Source organism: Crotalus tigris, unplaced genomic scaffold (assembly GCF_016545835.1).
Source record: "Crotalus tigris isolate CLP2741 ecotype Arizona unplaced genomic scaffold, ASM1654583v1 scf7180000017753.6788120, whole genome shotgun sequence".
NCBI classification, from domain to species: Eukaryota; Metazoa; Chordata; class Lepidosauria; order Squamata; family Viperidae; genus Crotalus; species Crotalus tigris.
This window is the reverse complement of record NW_024096615.1, coordinates 357,755-378,991: the sequence shown is the minus strand read 5'-3', so window position 1 is coordinate 378,991 and position 21,237 is coordinate 357,755. Positions and strand designations below refer to the sequence as shown.

General features: G+C 38.8%; 1 protein-coding gene across 2 annotated transcripts in view; it reads right to left on the bottom strand.

Annotated features, from left to right (window-relative positions):
* Positions 1 to 21,237, bottom strand: part of REV1 (REV1 DNA directed polymerase) — a 79,397-nt gene that overhangs the window by 21,505 nt on the left and 36,655 nt on the right. Inside the window, exons 8-14 of one of the 2 annotated variants that reach the window (XM_039340580.1) lie at positions 20,459 to 20,575; positions 9,497 to 9,617; positions 9,147 to 9,275; positions 7,913 to 8,067; positions 4,425 to 4,544; positions 3,317 to 3,537; positions 758 to 930 (exon numbers count right to left, since the gene is read on the bottom strand). In XM_039340580.1, coding sequence (XP_039196514.1) covers positions 758 to 930; positions 3,317 to 3,537; positions 4,425 to 4,544; positions 7,913 to 8,067; positions 9,147 to 9,275; positions 9,497 to 9,617; positions 20,459 to 20,575 — 1,036 coding nt within the window. Of the gene's footprint in view, positions 1 to 757; positions 931 to 3,316; positions 3,538 to 4,424; positions 4,545 to 7,912; positions 8,068 to 9,146; positions 9,276 to 9,496; positions 9,618 to 11,175; positions 11,549 to 20,458; positions 20,576 to 21,237 lie in introns of those variants that run through there. The other variant, XM_039340581.1, reaches the window with a different exon arrangement.

Here is a 21,237-nt window from a genome sequence, read left to right as displayed (position 1 = left end):
AGTGATCATTCAGTTACAACAGCAGTGAAAATAGTGACTTATAATCATTTTTCACATTTACCACTATAGCAGCATTCCCCAGGGTCACATGATTTACATTTGGGCACTTGGCAACTAACTTATATTTATGAGCATTGCGTTGTCCTGGGGTTATGTGATCCCCTTTTGGAACCTTCTGACAAGCAAAGTCAATGGGGAAGCCAGATTCACTTAACAACTGTGTTACAACTGCAGGGATTCACTTAACCACTGTGGCAAGAAAGGTTGTAAAATGGGGCAAAACTCACTTAATAAATGTCTCACTTAGCAACAAAAAGTTTGGGCTCAATTGTGGTCATAAGTCAAGAACTATTTGTATTTTAACAGTAATGTTTTATAAGATGTATGGAAATGTGAAAGAGTATAGAAACAAACTTATGCCACCCTTGAAAACAGAGTTTTCCCAGGATAGCTTATAATGCATTAAAATCAGAATATAAAAATGCAATGTTACAAGGAGGTATTAAAAGACTTAAAAAGAAATCTTTTTTTTAAAAAAGGAAGTCTAATGAATTAAAAGCCAGTGTACAATGATTAAAGGCAATAGACTAGAGAGTTCTAGTTATGCCTTAAATATCAAATGTACAGAATGATCTTGGGACAATCATTCTCTCTCAGTCTTAGGAAAAAGGCAAAGGCAAAGCTGACTCAAAGCCAGAGAAAAACAGAGATATTGTGTTTATTATTAGCATGCAAATGTATGTACCAAACTATTTACCTGGCAACACTGTCACAAATTCCATGCCCTCCAAATTTTGCAGGTTCTACTGGGGCTCCAGCTTTCCTGATCATGACTGTGAGAGTTAGTCGTCTTCCTTTCATACCAGCTGCTTCCAACCTTCGCTGGATCTCTTCTGAAAGACTCAGAAGGAAAGCTTCTGCTTCTTTTGCCTTGAAATAGGGAAAATGGATTTTACATAGGTTAAAAGATGTAATCAAATCAAAACTGATCTTCATTACTGTACTACTGGATGCCAGCAAAATAAACATTAAATGCCATTTAACAACTGACAATAGGTATGAAAGAAAATGCAAGTGTGAAATTTCACAGAATGTTCCCTCCTAAATATGAAACCCCTTTTCGGAACTCAAAGCAAACTGTTTTGAGCAATTTCAAAGCATTTCAATCTTGAAAACACAGCTGTAATGCTACTTTGAGCTCAGAATGGTTCCAAAATGTTCAAAACAACCCACTTTTTTACTCAAAACAGAGCTTTTAGTACAGTGGGAAATTTCATGTCATGTTCCAATAAAATGAAATTAACTATTTATTTGGGAAACGAAACATTTTATAAACCTGTTCTACAGATTTCTACTGAACTGAATAACCATAATAGCTATTAGCCATAGCTCATAAATATATATTTAGCATTTACATTACTCGTTTTAAGTTTTCAATATACTTTGTATATATCACTTCCAGCATCTTTATATAAAATAAATGAACATAAACAGGATGCAGGGCATTTTTTTTAAATTAAAATGTCGACATATATTTTTGACTATGAGACTGATACAGGATATGAAATATTTATAGGATCTACCATATTCTTATCACACAGCACTAGCTCTCATGGTCTATACATTCTAAAAGAAATAATGCTGCATGGTAGAAATGTCTACAAATAGTTTTTGAATCGGAAACAAATAATACATTTTGAATTACTGGAAAATGGTGCCACTGTATATTTGATCAAGTTTTGTTTTCATATTCTTCACATTACAAAATTATTTTTATTTTAAATATAAATAATATATTGACATTATTCCACATAATCTGTGAGTCATATATACATTTACAAAGCTAATCTTGAGTTAGTTTAATTATTGTATTGGCAATTAATTTTCATGCTTTTTATCTTGAAGATTTGAACACTACAGAGTAAACATATAAATCATGAGAACATAGGCTATAAGTGCATTCTTCCATGGTAAGAAATTACAAAGAGGGCCAATAATTGTTGCCGTTTTTCTCAGAAGACTTTCAATTATTAGGCCACAATCCTATATATCAGTGATGGTGAACTTTTTAGAGACTGAGTGCCCAAACTGCAACCCAAAACCCACTTATGCATCATTGGATGCCGGGTGGGTGTGGCCCATTGGGTGGGTGTAGCCTATTGGGTAGGCATGGCTACAGTGGTAACAGCAGACTGGGTGGGACTTAAAAGTTTAATCAATCAATTCCAACTATGCAAGATCTTTTTTTTTCCCGCAAGAAGTTGAAATTGACTGATTGAACCTTTTTTTTTTTGTACACGGCAGCGGAGGCCTAAAGTGAAAAGGTTTTATAAAACCCAGCTGAAGGCCTAGGACTGGGGCAATGGCACGCGTGCCCACAGAGAGGGCTCTGAGGGCTGCCTCTGGCACCCGTTCCATAGGTTCACCACCATTGCTATATATTCACATATCTGAGTGTAAATCCTTCAACGATCATTCAGTGGTTTTAATGTCTGGTTTTAACTAGTTTAAGTATTTTTAACTGTCTGATTTGCTACAGCAACCAAACAGGACAAGTACAGACTTCAATAGTTAGGACTGCAGAAAAAAAACTGCAACCAGCCTGCCTTCCATTACGGACCTGCATATTGCATGAACCAGAAAGAAGGCTGAAGAAATATGTACAGACCCCTCACATCCTGGACATAAACTGTTTCAACTTTTCCCCTTGGGATGCTGCTACAAGACATTGCATGCCAAAACAACTAGAGAGAGTTTTTCCCCTTCATGCCATCACTCTGCTGAACAGCTAATTCTCATAGCACTGTCTTATGTCTAAGGATATTTACCCATGTAGTAGGCTATATTACTATTATCCTTTTCATCTTTCCTATTACCTTCTGTTATGATTCTATTACTTTGTTGTTTGTATGAACTCTGGGAGGTTATGCAGCGGAGACAAATTCCTTGTGTGTTCTAATTCTAATTCTATTCTATTCTATTCTATTCTATTCTATTCTATTCTATTCTTCCATTCCATTCCATTCTATTCTTCCTATTGCTATGCTATGCTACGCTATGCTATTCTAATGGGTAGACATGCATAGGAACTGTTCTACTGACTTCTAATTAAAAAAGCTTCTAATGAATGCTTAGCAAATTCTATAGTATTTGGAAGGCCACATTTACCTAAAGTTCATCTATATTATCACTCATTCATATAAAAGCACATTTTAGTATTAATAAGGAATTAGAACAAAGAAATTATAGCCCAGTAACACGTGAGCTTATGGACCATTTGGAAACATTTCACTTAAATTTGATTTAATTTTTTTACCTGCGAAAATCTTATACCATAATTGATCTCAGCTGAAACAGATTTTCTTGTTTTCTCTCTCTGAATTGGCCTATCATCCAAACCACGGCAGAATCTATACAGCATTTGTCCAGTTTTTGGTCCAAACTCTTTCTGAAGCTTTGACATTGTGATACACTGTAAATCTCCACAAGTTTTTAGCCCCATAGATGATAGCTTAGATTCCATTGTTCTTCCAACTCCTGAACCCCAAAATAAAAATATATCTTTGTATTAGAACTCTACACCAGAGAAATTAATTTATTTAACAATCATTGTTACACTTCACAATAGGAATAAACTATTAACTAAATCACTTTTATAACTGGCCATATGCCAGGCTCAAATTATCCTATTTTGGACATGTTATGCAGAGAACCAATACTGCAAAAATATCTAATGCTGAGAAAGGAGAAAGGAAAAAGAGGATCATCTGCAGGAAAGTAGCAATGCATGCGATCTTGGGTGATTTAAAAGAAAAGGTTAGGGATAGATTGTCAGAGAAAAATCTATACATGTGGTTGGTAGGAGTTAAATATGACTTGATGGCAAATAATCAATTAAATGTGTATTTTTGTCAACTTCTTTTGGCAGAAAACTATTATTTTGATGTTTTGAATATTTATTAAAAATACAGAGGATTAACATAATCTCAGGATGCAGAATTTATGCCATGCAATTTATCAGATTGCTATTCAAAGTTTGAATAAAAAAACCATCTCTTTTTACAATTCTGTAATTCCTTAATTCAAGGTAGAGTGAGGGCAACTGATGGAGCTGAGTGTTTACTGGCTGGATGCCCTTCCTGACGCCTATGTGGAGTTCGCAGCAGATATTTTTTCTTTGCGCCCTAGGAGAGAAACATTTGCTGCTATCTAGATTTGAACTCTCAACCTTTTGAGTGAGAGGCGAATGCTATTCAAAATTTGGATAATGTTATCTATATACAGTATGTTGCTTTATCTTCACTATAAAGAAAATAGCACTTCTGATTTGTTAATAACCCATTACTTTGTAAAGTAGAGCTAAAGTAACTGTGATAAATACTTCTGAAGAAAACTAAGAAGGAATATAGTAGAAAAAAAACTACCTGGAAGATGTATAATTAGCTGGCTCCTGATAAAGTCATCTACTTCTTCAGGCTTTAAATGATACTGCCCATCAGGTTTTGCTTGGCGAGTTGCCAGTCTGGCCAGTAAAATATTTGAACCTATAAAAGTTCAATATTGCTTTTAAGCAGTATTTCACCATTTGGAAGATTTAATATTTTTCCTCTATTACACAAGAAGAAAGGAAGGATACTTTATAATGTAACTCCCAGTCATAAGCCACAGGGAGATTAAGAAAGACAGCTTTATTCATCAGCATAAGTAGAATTATAGTTCAGGTCCACCATGATTATTATCATCTTATATAGAATGTTATTTCAGTTCCAACAATCATTCCTAATGATAATCATTCCAACAGTCTTACACTGAAAAACATTTTTATTACCTCTCAAAATATTTTAGCAGCATAGACTGAACTGTTTTCTCTTTTTTGAAATCTTCATATATATGCTGGAAGTTTAGAGTGATTTATCCATATTTTAGGTAGCCTCATATTAATTGAATTTAGGCTTGTATTAAACACAAACTGGTATTCATTTACAATTTGCATTAAACTGAATATCTCATTATTGAACTTGTACTAATCTTGACCTACCTAAGTGTTGGAATGATGGAACCATAACAACTGGAACTTTCTCCTCAGATCAACATTTTGGATTTTTTTGCAAGACAAATGGCCTGATAAACACACAGGAGTATTTATCTGAAAACATGTGGGCCAGGGTGTCACAGTTTATTTCCTTTCAGTTGGGAACATGGCAAGAGTATTTTTGTTGTAGTTGCTGCAAGGCACTGACTAAATGATGACTTACTCGTTGTTGGCTAGACTGAGCATTAATTTGCTCTTGATAGTCCCTAAACCTTTTCTGCTTAGTACTGTGTTTTCCCCAAAATAAGACTTATCCCAAAAATAAGCTGTAGCCTGATTTTTGTATATGCACCTAATATAAGCCCTACCTCCAAAATAAGTCCTCATTAAGAGTCCGCCCATTCCGTCTCACCATCTGGTTGCTCGCTGCCACAATGGGACAGGAGAAAGCACATTGCACCGATGCCGCCGCAAGGTGAAGTGAGGCAAGTGGTGGGGTGGAGCTGCCCCATGCACCCCAGGGCTCTGTAGCCAGGCCATTCCCCGCTCGACGACCTCCCCTTATCCAGCTGGGGGGAGTGACAGCAAAAGGCTCCACCACCGCTGCGCAACAGCTACATCTGTTGCTGGAGGGGCTTTCTTTAGTCCCGTCCCCCTGCTTCACCCTGCAGATCACCTGCTGGCCAGCAGCCTCCTTCTTCTCCACCAACTCTCCCACGGCTTGTGCTGTGACCCTGGTATCCCTCCGCCAGCCCTCCATCGCCAGCACTGGAGAGAATGGAGAACTTGGGGGTGGCTTTTGCTGTGGGGCTGACCTAAGTTTTTACAGCAAATGGTCTCCGAAGGTTAGGATAGAGCCCAAAGAGCGACTTAAGGACACGTAAAGGCACGGGCTTCCCTGAATGCTAAAAGTAATGGGGGGTGGGGGTGGAGTAAGCCGCCTGAGGGAGAGGCAGAGGCGGAAAATTGCTGCAGGGTGGTGGATGAAACCAAGGAACAGGAACAAAACTTCTCAAGTGGCCCTGAAGTAGCCTCTGTAACCAGGTCGCACCTGCTGGCACGAAGCAGGAGACTGTGGGCTACCTCCTTCCCAGCCAGGAAAGGGAGAAAGGAAGAAAGGCAGCTTACAGTAGCTTCCTTCACCTCTCCCGATGTCCTTAAGTCAGCCTTCCTTCCTTCCTTCCTTCCTTCCTTCCTTCCTTCCTTCCTTCCTTCCTTCCTTCCTTCACACAGCGATTGCTGGCCCACACTTTCTTGCTGCCCTGCATCGCCCCGCATCTCCTTTCTCCGTTCTGGAAATGGCAGCCCTGTTTTCTGCCGCTTCTCCTCCTGGCGTTGTGTTCCTCCTTCGTATGGAAGGATGCTGAGCTCTTGGAAAACTATGCCAGCTGGAGCTGGATGAGGAAGGCTAGGGTCCCCTTCCCCGATGGTTCTGCAAAGCTTTTAAGGTTTTGCATGGAGGAGTGGATTGTCTCGGCACCCGCTTTGGACAGCAAACAGAAGAGCTTTGCTCTTTTTCTCCAGGGCCTTTGAAATTGCCCCCCCCCCTTCGCTTTTCTGCCTTCAAATCCAGAGCAGACACGTTTTCCTCCTGACCAGCTGAGGATACGGTAGCTATGATTTTTGTAAGAAACTCATTGTACCGATATGTGGGAGTCCAGCCCCCTTGGCATGTGCCAGCATAGGCTGGCCCTGCAGGAAGCGGATCCACTCCTCCATGCAAAACCTCAAGGGCTTTGCAGAACCATCGGGGAAGGGGAGCTTGGCCTTCCTCTCCAGGGTGATGCAAGGTGGCAAGAGAGTGTGGATCAGTGATTGCTGCACAGAAGAAGGAGTGTTTGGGCACCTAAGGGGAGTTTGGAAACAGAGTGATTTGTTCCGTTCCCAAGCGCATCATTTGCAAGCAGATGAAGTTTCCAGTCTCTGACATTTTTCTGTCCAGGCGAAAAGTGTTTGGATGCCTGTGGGGCACGCCTATGGTGATTTGTTCCGTTTCCAAGTGCCCCATAGGTGCCCAAATACTTTTCACCTGGAGAACTGATGGGAGACTGGAAGCTTCATCTGCTTGCAAAAGGAAAGGGTGTGGCAGGTGGAGGGAGGCAGCAGGGATGGCTTACCCTACCTGGTCATTCGGCTTCCCCTACCTATCCACACTGTTCTTGCCTGAAAGCATGTTCCGCTGCCACTGCCCTCGCCTCTCAAGCATCTGCCCTGGGAAGCTCTGTAAGCCATTGCAACCGCAAGCAAGCAGATGGTGGGATGGAGTGGGCGGGCGGCTGCAAAATAAATCATCCCCCGAAAATAAGCCCTAATGGGTCTTTTGGTCCAAATAATAATAAGAAGAAGAAGAAGAAGAAGACCTGGTCTTACTTTTGGGAAAACATGGGTATAAAAGTCAGAAGTGAAGATAATTCCATGGCTGATCCCAAAATGCTTTGCAAGGATTAGGAAATGGAACTCTGCTGTTTGGAATATGATGTGCTTAACTGAATGTGATTAAAGATCACATGTACATTTTAACTGACATTACTCATGGGCATACAAATATACAATCTTGTTAAGCTAAATATATGAATGTCAGATGCCACAAATATTACAAGTATTTCCACTGTGTCCCTTTATATGTGAAAAATACTAAGAAAGAAGGCAGTTGGTAATATATAAAAGCCTCTAAGGCAGTATATATTTGCTTCTATTTATTATCTTATATAAATGAAGAAAAGAGAAAACAAGAAAAATTAACTAGACATATTTCTAATATCTAATCATAAAATTATTTTAATACTGTGATTAATGGATACACTTTATGGAAATAAAACATTGCTTTTACTTAATAATCTATTTTACTTATAAATAAATATTTCTAAGCATTATACTAACCTATTCCAATTGAAGCAGGACATTTGGTCTTGTTTTTAATTTCTGCACGAATAACATTTGCTAGCTCCTCTGATGTCAACCCAGTCTCTGCAAGGATTTCAGTGGTATCTACTAGTGCTTCATCACAACTGACAGCTTCAATGTTATGAGTATAGCTATCAACAAAGTCAAAGAATTAAACAGAAATAATAGGAACAAAATTAAGTTATTCAAATTTATGCATATTTACTAATATTAAATATTGATTTTACAGTCAAATTCCAACATATAGTTTTCCAATTTTTGAAAAAAATTAATACTTTTAGATATTTTAGACACAAGATAATGTGTACCAGAAAAATATATGCCTAATATTATCTTCTTTTCTAACATTAGTTTTATGCAACTGTTTTCTCTCTCAATTCCCCAGGCTACTTTCCAAGTAGTACCTGAGTTTTTTGTTCCTCCTTTTCCATTCCCCCTTTTTTGGTGTTATTTGTATTGGAAGCAAGAGAGCAAGGACTATCTTGTTTTTCAAATTAATTAGCTATTGACAACTCCTTTGAGTTGTCGAGTTTTTAAATATTTTAAAGCAGATGATCTATTAAAACTATATAAGCTGGAAAGATTTTAAAATATAGATACCTACTTATTAAATTTATTTGCTGCCCATCCAGCTATATGAGATGCTGAACTGTGAAGTGGCAGTAGCCATATTACATACTTCATTTTATAAGTGAAATATAAAGCCTGAACCTGAGCAGTATAATTGTTTCAACTATTTTTTATTTATGTAAATTTCACATATTTACATCTGATTATATTTAATCAGACATCAGTAAAATCCCAGGTTGGAAAGTAGAATAATGGAGCTGGGCTTTAACTAAGCTGTCTTAAAATAACTATGTTAATTTGATTTGTGATTAAAAATAATATTATTTATAATATAATTTCTATTTCGTTGAGATTAAAAAGTAATCTGATCTTGGAATAGCTGTTATTCAGAAATGCTTGAGTGGCCTTTGTGGAACAAGGCTATAGAAAAAAAACAATAGTAGAAAAATATGGAATATTTGTATATTGCTGAAGAGATGCTTAATAAATTCATAAGTACAATAATAAAATAGATAGCACATAATATTTTATCAAATTTCATTACAAAACAATCAGTAGAATTCCATAATAGAAGTTTTTGGGGAGTTATTCTTTGTCTAAAATAAATATTTTAACAACTTGTATAATATGAAACATTTACCTTGCCAATGTTTCATACATAGTTTGTGCAACTTCTTTGTATGCATGAAAGTCATAGGGAACAGCTTGAAGATTTGGGCACAACTGTTTTGCTTGCCCAAAAAACATTCCATTCTTTATACCAGCTTGCCTAAATAAAAAATAATTGCGTAGGGGTTCAAAAATCATCAATTAATGAAAATGAAATAATTATGATTCTTGCACAACAAAAGCTCAGGTCTTCCTACAAATGTGTCGGAATATTTAAAAAATGCTTTAATAAACAGCAAACTAAACAAATGTGCTTTATCTATTTAAAGAGAAAGACTGTATTCTGCAACCTCCAACTGACAAGAAATAATTTTCTCTTACCTGGCTTCATAACTGCAAGATGCAATTTCTGCCATTGATGACACGGAAATATCAAAATCACTTTTATTCAATTCAGCAGAATCTTGATTATCATCATCTGTTGAGTCAGCATCATCAATTTCTATTTGAAAATAATGTTATTAAGTCATTATTTGTTTTAAAATTGAATTTGATTTACAGTAATTATAAAAAGTTAATTAAGAAAACTATTTTGCATATGTAGAAATATGCAACAAGATATAATCTTAATGTACTTTAAAACTACTCCTTCCTTCCTTCTTTCCTTCCTCCCTCCCTCCCTCCCTTCCCATTAACAAATCAAATAAATTTACAGGCTATACAACAAACCAATACCTAATAAAATACACATTGCAGAATGCAGATCAGTTGGATAGTTTTTGATACCAGTCTTCATATTTAATGTACTGTATTTGCACAGCTTAGTATGTCTCACTGTAGGAAATTCAAAAGATATGCTTTAAAGCAAATGCCTTTGCAAATACTATTAGACAAATGTATTTATTACTTATGAGAATTCCAGGCATATGGAATCCTTTGCATGCTGCTGCTGACTCCACCCAAGCAAAATTCTGTCAATTAACTCTGTGGCCAGTAATAGCAATACAATTAGACTTATATACCGCTTCACAGTGCTTTACAGCTCTCTCTCAGCAGTTTACAAAGTCAGCATGTTGCCCCCAACAACCTGGGTCCTCATTTTACCGACCTCAGAAGGATGGAAGGCTGAGTCAACGTTGAGCCTGTGAGAATTGACCTGCTGGCAGTCAGCAGAATTAGCCTGCAATACTGCATTCTAACCATGCTTCCTCTTTAATTTCCCACAATTGTTTTTCTGTGGCAGGGCTCAAATTGTTACTATCTTAGTTATTGTTAAGAAGGAAGTGTTTATAAATCTACACATTTTAAATCTGGTTATATGAATTAATCTGCAGTATTTTACAAATTTGGTGTAAGTTTCACAACATTTAACTATTTCTAAACAGGTATGTAAAGGATTGTATCATTATAACAAATATTGTAGAGTTTGATATAACAAACTTTCTTCCTGAAATGAGAAGAACTCTTTTCCCTTTTGAATTAAAAAATATTCTTTAAAATGATACATATATTAATCCAAAGAGTTTTTTTTAAGTTTTTAATGAAAATAGAAATACGTCTAGTATGTTATTAAAATAGAATCACAAAAACATGGCAGTTTCATAGGTAATTCACATCCACTTAAGCATACTAGTAAGTCAGAATGTTTTAATGTTTTCCTTTAATAGTATTATTTATAGTCATTATTTCTCACAGATATTTCATAAAGCCATTAAACATCCTTTTTGCTGTTATATTCTGCCCAAATTAGGCAGAATTATGGAGAAAATTGGCTCTTGCAATGAACTGCATACCAAGTATGAATAAAATGGAAGAGTCCAGAGCTACAGTATGCAAAAGCAAGGGAAGTTTCTATTCTTATAAAGGTAAATATTAGGTAAATATTGTGAGAAGCATGCACACTTATAATTACTTCTTGCTAGAAAAATGTAACGGATGCAAACATTCTTCCCCCCTTCTTGCCTCATGTAAAGTACAAAGGAAGTCCTATACTAGCATTCTAATATTTTTTTAGAACAAAAAATATAGTAATTTGGATTAATTTACATATAAACACACACCATGAACAGTTATGTTTTCTCCTCTTCAGTACTTCTGAAAGTTGCTAACAAGTTACAGAATGACTTGAATGTGAAATTTATGGTGCGCTTATTTTCACAAACGATACTCAAGATAAAGAATGTAGTGGATGAGAAAAGTGGGAGACAGAACACGGACAAGCTGCTATCTTTGATAGTTCATCACTATCATTCGGATGGCAGTGTCATTCAAGTTGTCCAACATATCTGCAAGTGCAAATTAGAGCAAGTTATGCCCTGAACAACAAGAACAATGTCCTTAGTCCATCTGTTTCTCTGCCCTGGCATTAGATGATGTCATCATCTTGTCTATCTTCATGACTTCGATGGGCTCCTCCAGTGCAGCACAGCAGATCCCCCCTTAAGCTGATGAAGTCACTTCATGTAATTCAGGGGCAATGGAAGACACATTTTTCTCACTGGAAGGCAAGGTAGAGAACCTCTCATCAAAAGTTGGGAAACTAGACAGGCACATGGTGAATGTGGAGCAACGGATGGAGAAATCAGAGGTCAGGACCAAGTCTGTGAAAAAGAAATCGCTGAGAATAAATCTGTATCTAAAGTGTGATTAAAAAAAAATGTTGCTCTCTAGAATGAGAATTGAAGATATTGGGCCTGAGAATGCTGGCAGATGTGGATAAGGCAATAACTCATTCTTTATGTATGTTTAATTCCTTTTGTCTTTGTGTTAGATTTTTGTCAACAGACTGTAATTATTGTACCTGCCCTTAAAGATATATTCTCCAAGATAGAAGTACAGAGAAGAATGCCATCAAATGTAGAATAATACAATTGATGTATAAAAATATTAAAGATTGAATCCTGGATCTTTTTATGAAAATCAATTTGTCCAAAAGGAGGCAATAACAGCAAGGACAATCCTCAGTGAATAAGCAGTTGTAAAAGATGGGGGTGATGTTGCAGATACCTGAATCAAGTTACACTAAGAAATTTACTGACCTTTAAAACAACTTTATCTAGTAGACTGTAGAGAAGATCACCAGAACAAAAGTATGGAAATATGAGGTACTGATAAATGATGTTTGTTCTGTATCAGAACATGATAAGTCATGTGTAATAAATTAAGGGTTAGATTTCATTCAAATTTACACATAAATGAACTCTGTGTAGATGATTTATTAGAGTGGAATTCATCAATATGCTAAACACATCCAAAGCTTTTATTTTTTTTTCAGTGCCTACCAGCCTATATAACCAATATTGCCAATCAAGTATTCCACACGGGAATAAATTCTAGTATTTCTCACTTTTCTCTAATAGCTAGGAAGCTAATAGTTATATTTCTTTACTGTTAAAAACCTTCAAATAAATACAGACTGCAAAAAATTTAGGTATTGTGAAAAAAATGCAATTAAAAAATTGAATTATCTACCTGAAAAAGATTTTTTTTAAAAAAAACATGTGATTGTATTTGCCTAGAAAACAAAAAATATATGAGAATAAGTTATAAATATTCTCCATTATAATCTTAATTTTTTGTATTCTTGGAAATGCAAGCCTTATATAAGTTTATAAAACAGCATATATCACCATGGAAATCCTTTGGTATAAAAGAATTTTTGGACAACATTGTTATACAGGGCATCTTGTTCAATTTTATAACATTGAGCCTGTTAACTCAGAATTGAATTATTTCTGATCCTACATTATTAAGATTTTACATCTTCTATGATAGAATTTATTCAGTAAGGTGAACAAAAATGTAAATGCAGGTAGAGTTGGGTTTTGTGGCACAACATATGATAGATTGTAATTATGCCAGACACTAGCTCAAGATATAGAATAACTCTGGGCAGCTCACAACATATAAAAGTAACAAAAAATAACAAAATTAAAAGCATCATGCACAACTAAGTCACCATAACACTCTTACCCCAAATATTTATGAACTGGACTCAGTTCCCATCCTAGCCCAATGCCTGGGTGAAGAGCCAGGTCTTAATGGTCTTCAGCATTCCAGAAGTCTAAGACAATAGGGGACTTCTAGATCAGGGCTTTTCAACCAGTGGTACGGGTACCACCTGTGGTACATTGGCACCTGGCAGGTGGTACACAACCATCCTAGAAAAGTGGTAGCGGGGGAGGGGAATGAGCTGAACCAGTGGCAGCACCTGCCTGAGCAAGAGATGGCTGGAGCTGCAGGGCTATCAAGGCTCAGCGGAAGTGCCAGGATCAGTGCCAGGCTCCAGCCAGAGCTCAGCACTGATCCTGGCGCTTCTGCTGAGCCCAGAAGAAGCGCCAGTCAGCTGGAATGTTGCAGCATCTCCAGGGTCTTGTAATTTACATTCGGATGCTTGGCAACTGATTCATATTTATGATGGTCACAATATCCCAGGGTCATGTGAAGTGACCAAAACCTGCTGCAACCGCCCAGCAGACAGGGGGAATAAAAACCAAACACCCCCCACCCCACACCCCCTGCCAAACAGAAATGCTTACAACAATGAAAACCTCGGACAGGAGGAAGAGCGGGGAGGCAGGTGTCTTGCTCGGCTGTGGCTTGGGGGGCACTTTTTTCAGTGCCATTGTAACTTTGAACAGTCACTAAGCGAACTGTTGTAAGTCAAAGACTACCTGTACTTTATCACTTTTTTCCTTTTTGGGGGGGGGGGTCATCAAGTTTTTGACACCTTGCTAGGTGACTGGTGGTACTCGGATGTTGCCATATCCTAAAAATGGTACAATGGGTGAAAAGGTTGAAAAGCTCTGTTCTAGATGTCAGGGAGGCTGTTTCATAGGGCAGCAGTTGCTACAGAGAAGTCCAGCCTCCAAGCTCCTGCCAGATGACATCATGTAACAGAGAGGGTGCTCACCCTATATTTGATGACAGGAATTTGTTGACAGTCCTGTAAGTAAACTGGGCCCATACTTTATAAGTCTTCAAAGGTGATAACCAATAGCTTGAATTACACCTGGAAGAAAATGGGGAGTTACAGCAGTTTGCAAATCACCAGTGTAATATGGACAAACTGCACGATGCCCTGAACTCTGTTAGCCATTTCATTCTCAACCAGTTGAAAGTTTTGAATGGTCTTCAAAGGCAGCTAAATGTAGAGAGCATTGCAGTAATCCAATTGGTAACTGACTAAGGCATTAAGTGACCATGTGCAGAGCCTCCCAGTCCACCAATGAGTACAACTGGCAGACAAGATGAATATACACAAAACCATCCTAGCCACAGCTGACACTTCATTTTTGAACAGGAGCCATCAGTCCAAGACAACCCTTAAATTTCACACCAACTCTTCCCGGGGGAAGGCTACTCCATCAAGAGTTAAATATTGCAATTCTCCAGTTCCAGGGGAAAACCCAGAGCAACCCTACCTTGCTAGTGTTGAATCATAGTTGACTCCTTTACACCCAGACTTTCCTAGCCTTAAGGCACTGAGTAGGCACCTGAATAATTTGTTTGGACTGAGGTGGAGATGCACAACTGAGTTTTATGTAGATGTTAAATAGGAGGGATCTAGCTTCAAGTAGATATTAAACAGGAGGGATGAGAATATTGAGCCTGACAAGGACTGACTTGTACCTTTCCCACTTCATCGACACTGACTGAAACTGATCACAAAGGAGAAAAATCATTGTAAAAGAGTGTTTGCAGTCCCAACCCACTAAGTTTGTTCAGAACACAATAGTCAATATTACTGAAAGCTTCCAAGTGATCCAAGAAGGCCAGAATAGATGCAGCATCCCCATCCTGAGTCCTCAAACTATCATCCATAAGTGAAAACAATGCTGTCTCATAACCCAGCCGGAAACCCAACTAAAAATGGTTGAGGTAACTGCTTCCTCCAATACCATTTTAAGGGGAGCACCCACCATTCTCAAAATAACCATCCTTAAAAAGGGAAGGTTGGAGACTTGATAAAGGTTGTCCTTGATGACAGTCAGAGAACTTACTGCCTTCTTCAAGGCAAGAATTACTGATAGTTCTTGACTCAATGTCAGAAATGAGCCTATTTATTGTAGTTGTAAGACACGATGCAGTAAAGCAGGTGACCTGATCTTTTATATGAACTTTTGCAGTGGTTGTTATGCAACTACTGCAGTCATAAAGTAACCTTTATGCTTGCAGTAGGCCATGTCATAAATGCAGTCACATGATTGCAGAATATTGCACATGGCCATAAATTTGGGTCAGTTACTAAGTGCCTGACGTGTGATCATATTGTTCTGTCCCAGCGTACACAAATACTGCTGAGCCGCTTACTCATGAGGAAAAACCACTTTGCATGGAACAAAGAAGGACTTGATAAGATAAACCCCTTTTATTTTTACACAGCTTTTATCAAACAAAACTCCAACCAGTACTTTAGCTGTTGAAACTAACAAGATTCAGTCTCTGAGTTCTCAGCTGGAACGCTCAAGGTTTAAGTCACTCAAACACAGAGAAAGCTGACAAACCTGGTTAAATATCCAAGAATCCTAAGGCAAGAAATCCAACAACAGAAGCACGAAATCGCAGCATGAATGGTTGCCTTTGGCAACCAGCCTCTCCCACGCCTCTCCTCTTTATCGTCCAGCCAGGGCGTGGCTTCTTAGAGTCTTTTATTTTTCCTGGAGAGCTGCCCCATTGCTCTCTGCTGTCCTGCAGGCCTTTCCTCCCTGTGCATCCGTGCATCTGAAACAGGCTCCAGCTGCTCTTCCTCTTCGCTCAGTTCAGGCCCCCAACCCAGCTGTCTCTGCCTGAGCGTGAGTAGATGAGCCCAGTGTCACATCTAGCTCTCAGTCTTCATGCTTCTCATAGCCTTCCACAGACTCTGATGTGACCCCAGGCAACCCTTCCCCCTCATCTGATTCATCTGACTGGGCTGCCAGATTTGCTGGCAGGTGAGGACTCACAACACATATGACCAAAGAGGCAGCAGCAGGATGGCTGTCAGAACTTCAGAAGTGGGTGTACCTTTGGGGGGTTCTGTTGTAATTTTGAACGATCACTAAGCAACTGGTCATAAACTGAGGTACACCTTTAACCCTCCACAAAGACGCATTAAACACTGCATGAATCCAACCACTTGCCACCTTACAAGATAAATTAACCAGACACAAGGCCCATGGGCTCAGAACACAAACGATAGAACTCAAGGCAACAAAAATCCTGTCTACTTCTTCAGAGCCAACCAACTGAAACTCTTCCCAATTAATTGAGCAAAGGCATCCAACATCCACTTCCATAGGAACTGCCCAACTCAGCAAACCTGAGCAACTTTATCCAACAGACACCAAAACAGTCTTTAGAGAGGCCTTGCATGAGCTCTCCCCTCCACCAAGAAAGGACCTAGTCACCTGAAACCGAGCTATTGGCAGATACAATAAGGAAAAGTAAGCTTCTTTCACTGCTCTTACAAGGCAAGACCTAATAAAGTTGCTCTCATCTGTACTTGGATCAGGTTTGTTCTCTGACTTTTTCTACAGCACTCTAAATATCTCTTGTTTTATTTAATCTCCTGAATCCCTCCTCAGTAACTGAAATGCTACACGCCCACAATCAGAGTCCACGTGGAAAACCTATTCCAAGAGTCTTATTGAACGTTCACTTCAGGCATGACTAAGGCCTGTAGAAAATCATGTACTGTATTAGAGCTAATATCACTGAGTTCCCTCTAAAACCCCACTGGGTCTATCCATCTCCTGGGGTGAAATGATCAAATTAGCCCTTCTTCCTTGCAATGGGCAGGTACAGAGAACTTCAGGACCCCAGGAAGTAATCTGTCCATAGCAAGAGACTGATGTAACTTCCATCAACACTTGATCATATTCCAATGTCCCATAACAACAACAATCATTTTTTGACTCTGGGATACGAATACAGAATGATGTCCCCAGGACTATCAATTTAGGGAATTCATTGCCATTTCAGTCACAGAATCAAGAAGTTCAAGTAAGAATATTGTTACATCAAAGGGAGGGAGAGAAGCAAGAAGTGGTCTTGGCTAAACTTTGTGGCCCAAACTCACAAACAAGGCCTCAAATCCAGTATGTCTGCTGCAGCATCTTTCAGAGCTAATAGAAACTCCCAATAACAGCAGCCCTATCTCCATCCATTCCTGGACTCATGGCTGATACCACATGAATGATACAGGTGCTAGGAAGTGTGAGCTTGAGGCTATGCAGGTTTGCTGCAGTGAGGGTCTTATGGATAGCTGGCACTGCTGAGATTTGCCTCAGTGCTGGGGCTGAGACATGGTGGCACTGCTGGGGCTTGAGGTGACCAGTACTGCTGGGATTAGAGGTCAGTGCTGGGGCTTGAGACCAGCTGGCACTGCTGAGGCTTGCTGCTGCACTGAGCTTGCTATGGCACTCTGGCTGAAGCAGTGGTAGCAGACTGAAACTGTTGAAGACTACCCTCACTGAGGAGTGCTGCTTCATTCTTGTGCTGCTGCAAGCCCAACAATTCCTAGTACCCACCTGCAGTATCTGTCCTGTTGGCCCATAGATCTTACCTGCTGGCCTACTTAATGATCCGCATAACCGGGACTGCCCGAATTTCAGTCATTAAGCAGTGAAGTCACAAGATGTCATGCATTATGACAACCTCACTTAGTGATAAGAAATCCCAGTCCCAACTTCCATTGTAACCCAAGGATTATTTATATTTTCAACAGAACTGGCTGGAAAAAGCTATGAAATGTTTATTTTATTGCTCAAAATGCAACCCTTAAAATATAAATGGTTACCACCTTGAATATGACAGCTGAAATCTGGCTGCACAGTTTTCTATCATTTTTAATTTTGAACAAGGCACATTCAATGTAAACAAAACAAAGAGTACCCCCAAAAGTTCCAAATGCAGAAAAAACAAAACAAAGCAAACACTGGAATATCTTTGACATGTGACGTGATCCTGCCTGTATAATACTACCATCTCTTAGCTGGATCCCTAACAGCCAAAACAAAAAACAAAAACCCACTGATTGCAGCTTTTGTTTAAATAACACTTTCTACTCTTGCCTTGAAAATCTCAAGTAAATATCTTGCAATAATTCATACAGTTTGGGGATTAGATAATATCAAATAAAACTGTTTTCATATAATTTGCTATAATCTTGCTTCTGTATGGAAAATCTCTGCCTTAGATGAAGCTTGATTTTTACTGTTAGAGATTTCTTATTTTAAAAAAATTATACAAAGAATAAAGTTGTATAAGATTTATTGATAGAAAAACATTAAAAGGCAAATGGCCATGCTAGATCAGATCATCTAGCCCAGCAGTCAGTTTTAACAAGATTGCTAAAAAGTTAATTACAAAGTATAAAAACAGCCCCTCTGAAATGTTTATTCTTAACACCTGGCACTCAGATATACCGAACCTAGCTATGTAGGATAATCCTAATTAATATATACTTTCTTCAGAAAAATAGTTGAATCCACAGTTGAATTCATTTAAATTAGTGCCATCTTTTGGCAGCTGTGTTCATAAATAAATCATTCTGTGATGTTGTGGTTTTATTGCTTTCTATAGCTTGGTACAAGAGGGGGAAAAGCCTTGAACCTCATGCCTTAGCTATCTCTGGCCAGATTACTGTCATGTACTCATTGCAGATGAATACATACAATGTATACATTCATCCAGAAGCTGCACGGGATCAGAATGCAGTGATGTAGATAGTTATAAATGTGGAAATTCTACTACTTTCAAGCTACACTATCTCCCTTTAGCCATCTAGATCAAGGCTTTTCAACTAGTGGTACGGGTACCACCTGTGGTACATTGGCACCTGGCAGGTGATATGCGACCATCCTAGAAAAGTGGTAGTGGGGGAGGGGAATGAGTTGAACCGGTGGCAGCACCGCACAAGCCTGAGTGAGAGATGGCTGGAGCTGCAGGACTGTCAGGGCTCAGTGGAAGCGCCAGGATCAGAGCCAGGCTCCAGCTGGAGCTCGGCATTGATCCTGGCGCTTCTGCTGAGCCCAGAAGAAGCACCGATCAGCTGGAATGTTGCAGCATATCCAGGGTCTTGTGATTTACATTCAGATGCTTGGCAACTGATTCATATTTATGACGTCACAGTGTCCCAGGGTCATGTGAAGTGACCAAAACCTGTTGCAACTATCCAGCAGAGGGGGGGAGAATAAAAACCAAACACCCCCCATCCCACCCCTGCTGCCAATCCTCAACAGAAATGCTCACAACAATGAAAACCTCAAACAGGAGGAAGAGCGCCACCGGGTGGGCAGGCAAATGTCTTGCTTGGCATTTTTTTCAGTGTCATTGTAACTTCGAATAGTTTTTGACACCTTGCTAGGCGACTGGTGGTACTTGGATATTGCCATATCCTAAAAGTGGTACAATGGATGAAAAGGTTGAAAAGCCCTGATCTAGATGGAATTCAGGGTGCTAGTAATCACCTATAAAGCCCTACAGGGTACAAGTCTGGGTGGTTTGCAGGACCACCTAAGATTATTTCTGTCAATCCTACATGTTTAACAAAATGGGCACACTCTAGGTCCCTTCCTTGAAGCAATGTTATCTGATGAAAGCTAGGAGTGCCTTTTCTGTTGCGGTGCTTGCTCTTTAAACCACCTCTCCAGTCATCTGAAGTTCAGTTGGCCCAACCCAGTCAATCTTCAGGAAGGCTTTAAAACTTGTTTTCTTTGGATGTTGAACTTTGGGAGATGGAACTTGTGCTATTAGTATATCAATTTCTTTTGCTTTGGTTTCTTGATATTTTTGGTTTTAATTGTAATTTGTTTTTTCCTTTGATTTTATTAATGCGCACAGTTCTGAGTCACGATCATGCATGTTAAGCAGCTGTATAAATCTTTTAAATAAATAGCATGGATGGCACAACAATCTATCAGGAAGCATCCAGAGTTATCCTTCATGGATTGTGATGTTTGTCTAAAGCAGGGGTGTCAAACTCGCAACATCACATGACGTATCGCCATTTTTTTCCATTGCCGGCAATGGGGTGGGTGAGGTGTGGGCATGATGCATCCGGCCCATGGGCCGGCAGTTTGACACCCTTGGTATAACGCATGGCTATGCCACTCAAAGTTCCCACTATGAATTTTTTTTCTTTCTAAAGGAAGCATTCTCATTGATAGTAGAATAATTAAAAATAGTTCTACCCCTGTATTTTTCTCAAAATGGATGGTAAATTTTCATACAGTTTAAAAAATACAACACATTTATTTAAAAGCATATTATAATATTATAGAAGTAACTTGGGTAGTAAAATGACAAAATCATAAATTCAACAGTATTAATTTTATAATTTCAAAAACTACAGATTTGTACCTGTTCTGCCTTTCAACAATTTATTCAGATAATATTGCCTTTCCAGGTGTGGATTTGCACCAGGACGTAACAATGCTTTTCCTGATCCTCGGTTACTTGTAACAGCCACTGGTTTTCCTGCAAATTACAATTAAAATGTAAGACAAATCACACTGCATCCATTTTTACAAAACTGAAAATATTCAGTTTGTTTCTGTTTTATAGATCTCAATTATTTATTTTAGTATTATTTAGAAAATATATATGGCTGACAAACCTGTGAGCTTGCCAACAAAATACAAAAATTATTATAAAAACAGCAACATACACTGAAAAAATGTACCGTAAATGCCGGCGTATAAGGCAACTTACACGAGCGCTGAAATCGGCGCCAAAGACGGGGGTCGTCTTATACGCCGAGTCGTCTTATACGCCGGAAATACTGGTAGTTTCCGGCGTATAAGACGACGTTCTAGGAATGCGGCCCGGCTATAAAGACGGGGGTCGTCTTATACGCCGGGTCGCCTTGTACGTCGGCATTTACGGTAATAGGATACAAGGTCCAATTCACAAGTCCCCAAAACACATAAATCTACTAATCATCTGTGCTTATTCCTGAGGGAAAAGTCGGATTTTTATAGCATTCAAGAAAGCTGGCAGGTTCACAATCTCTTTGTAGAGATTGTTCTATATGGCAGGGGTAGCAGTAGAGAAGACATATCTGCTGGGTCCTGAAGGCGACATTGTTTCATAGAACAGACTGGAACATATTCACCATGTCAAATCTGGTGAAATGGGTA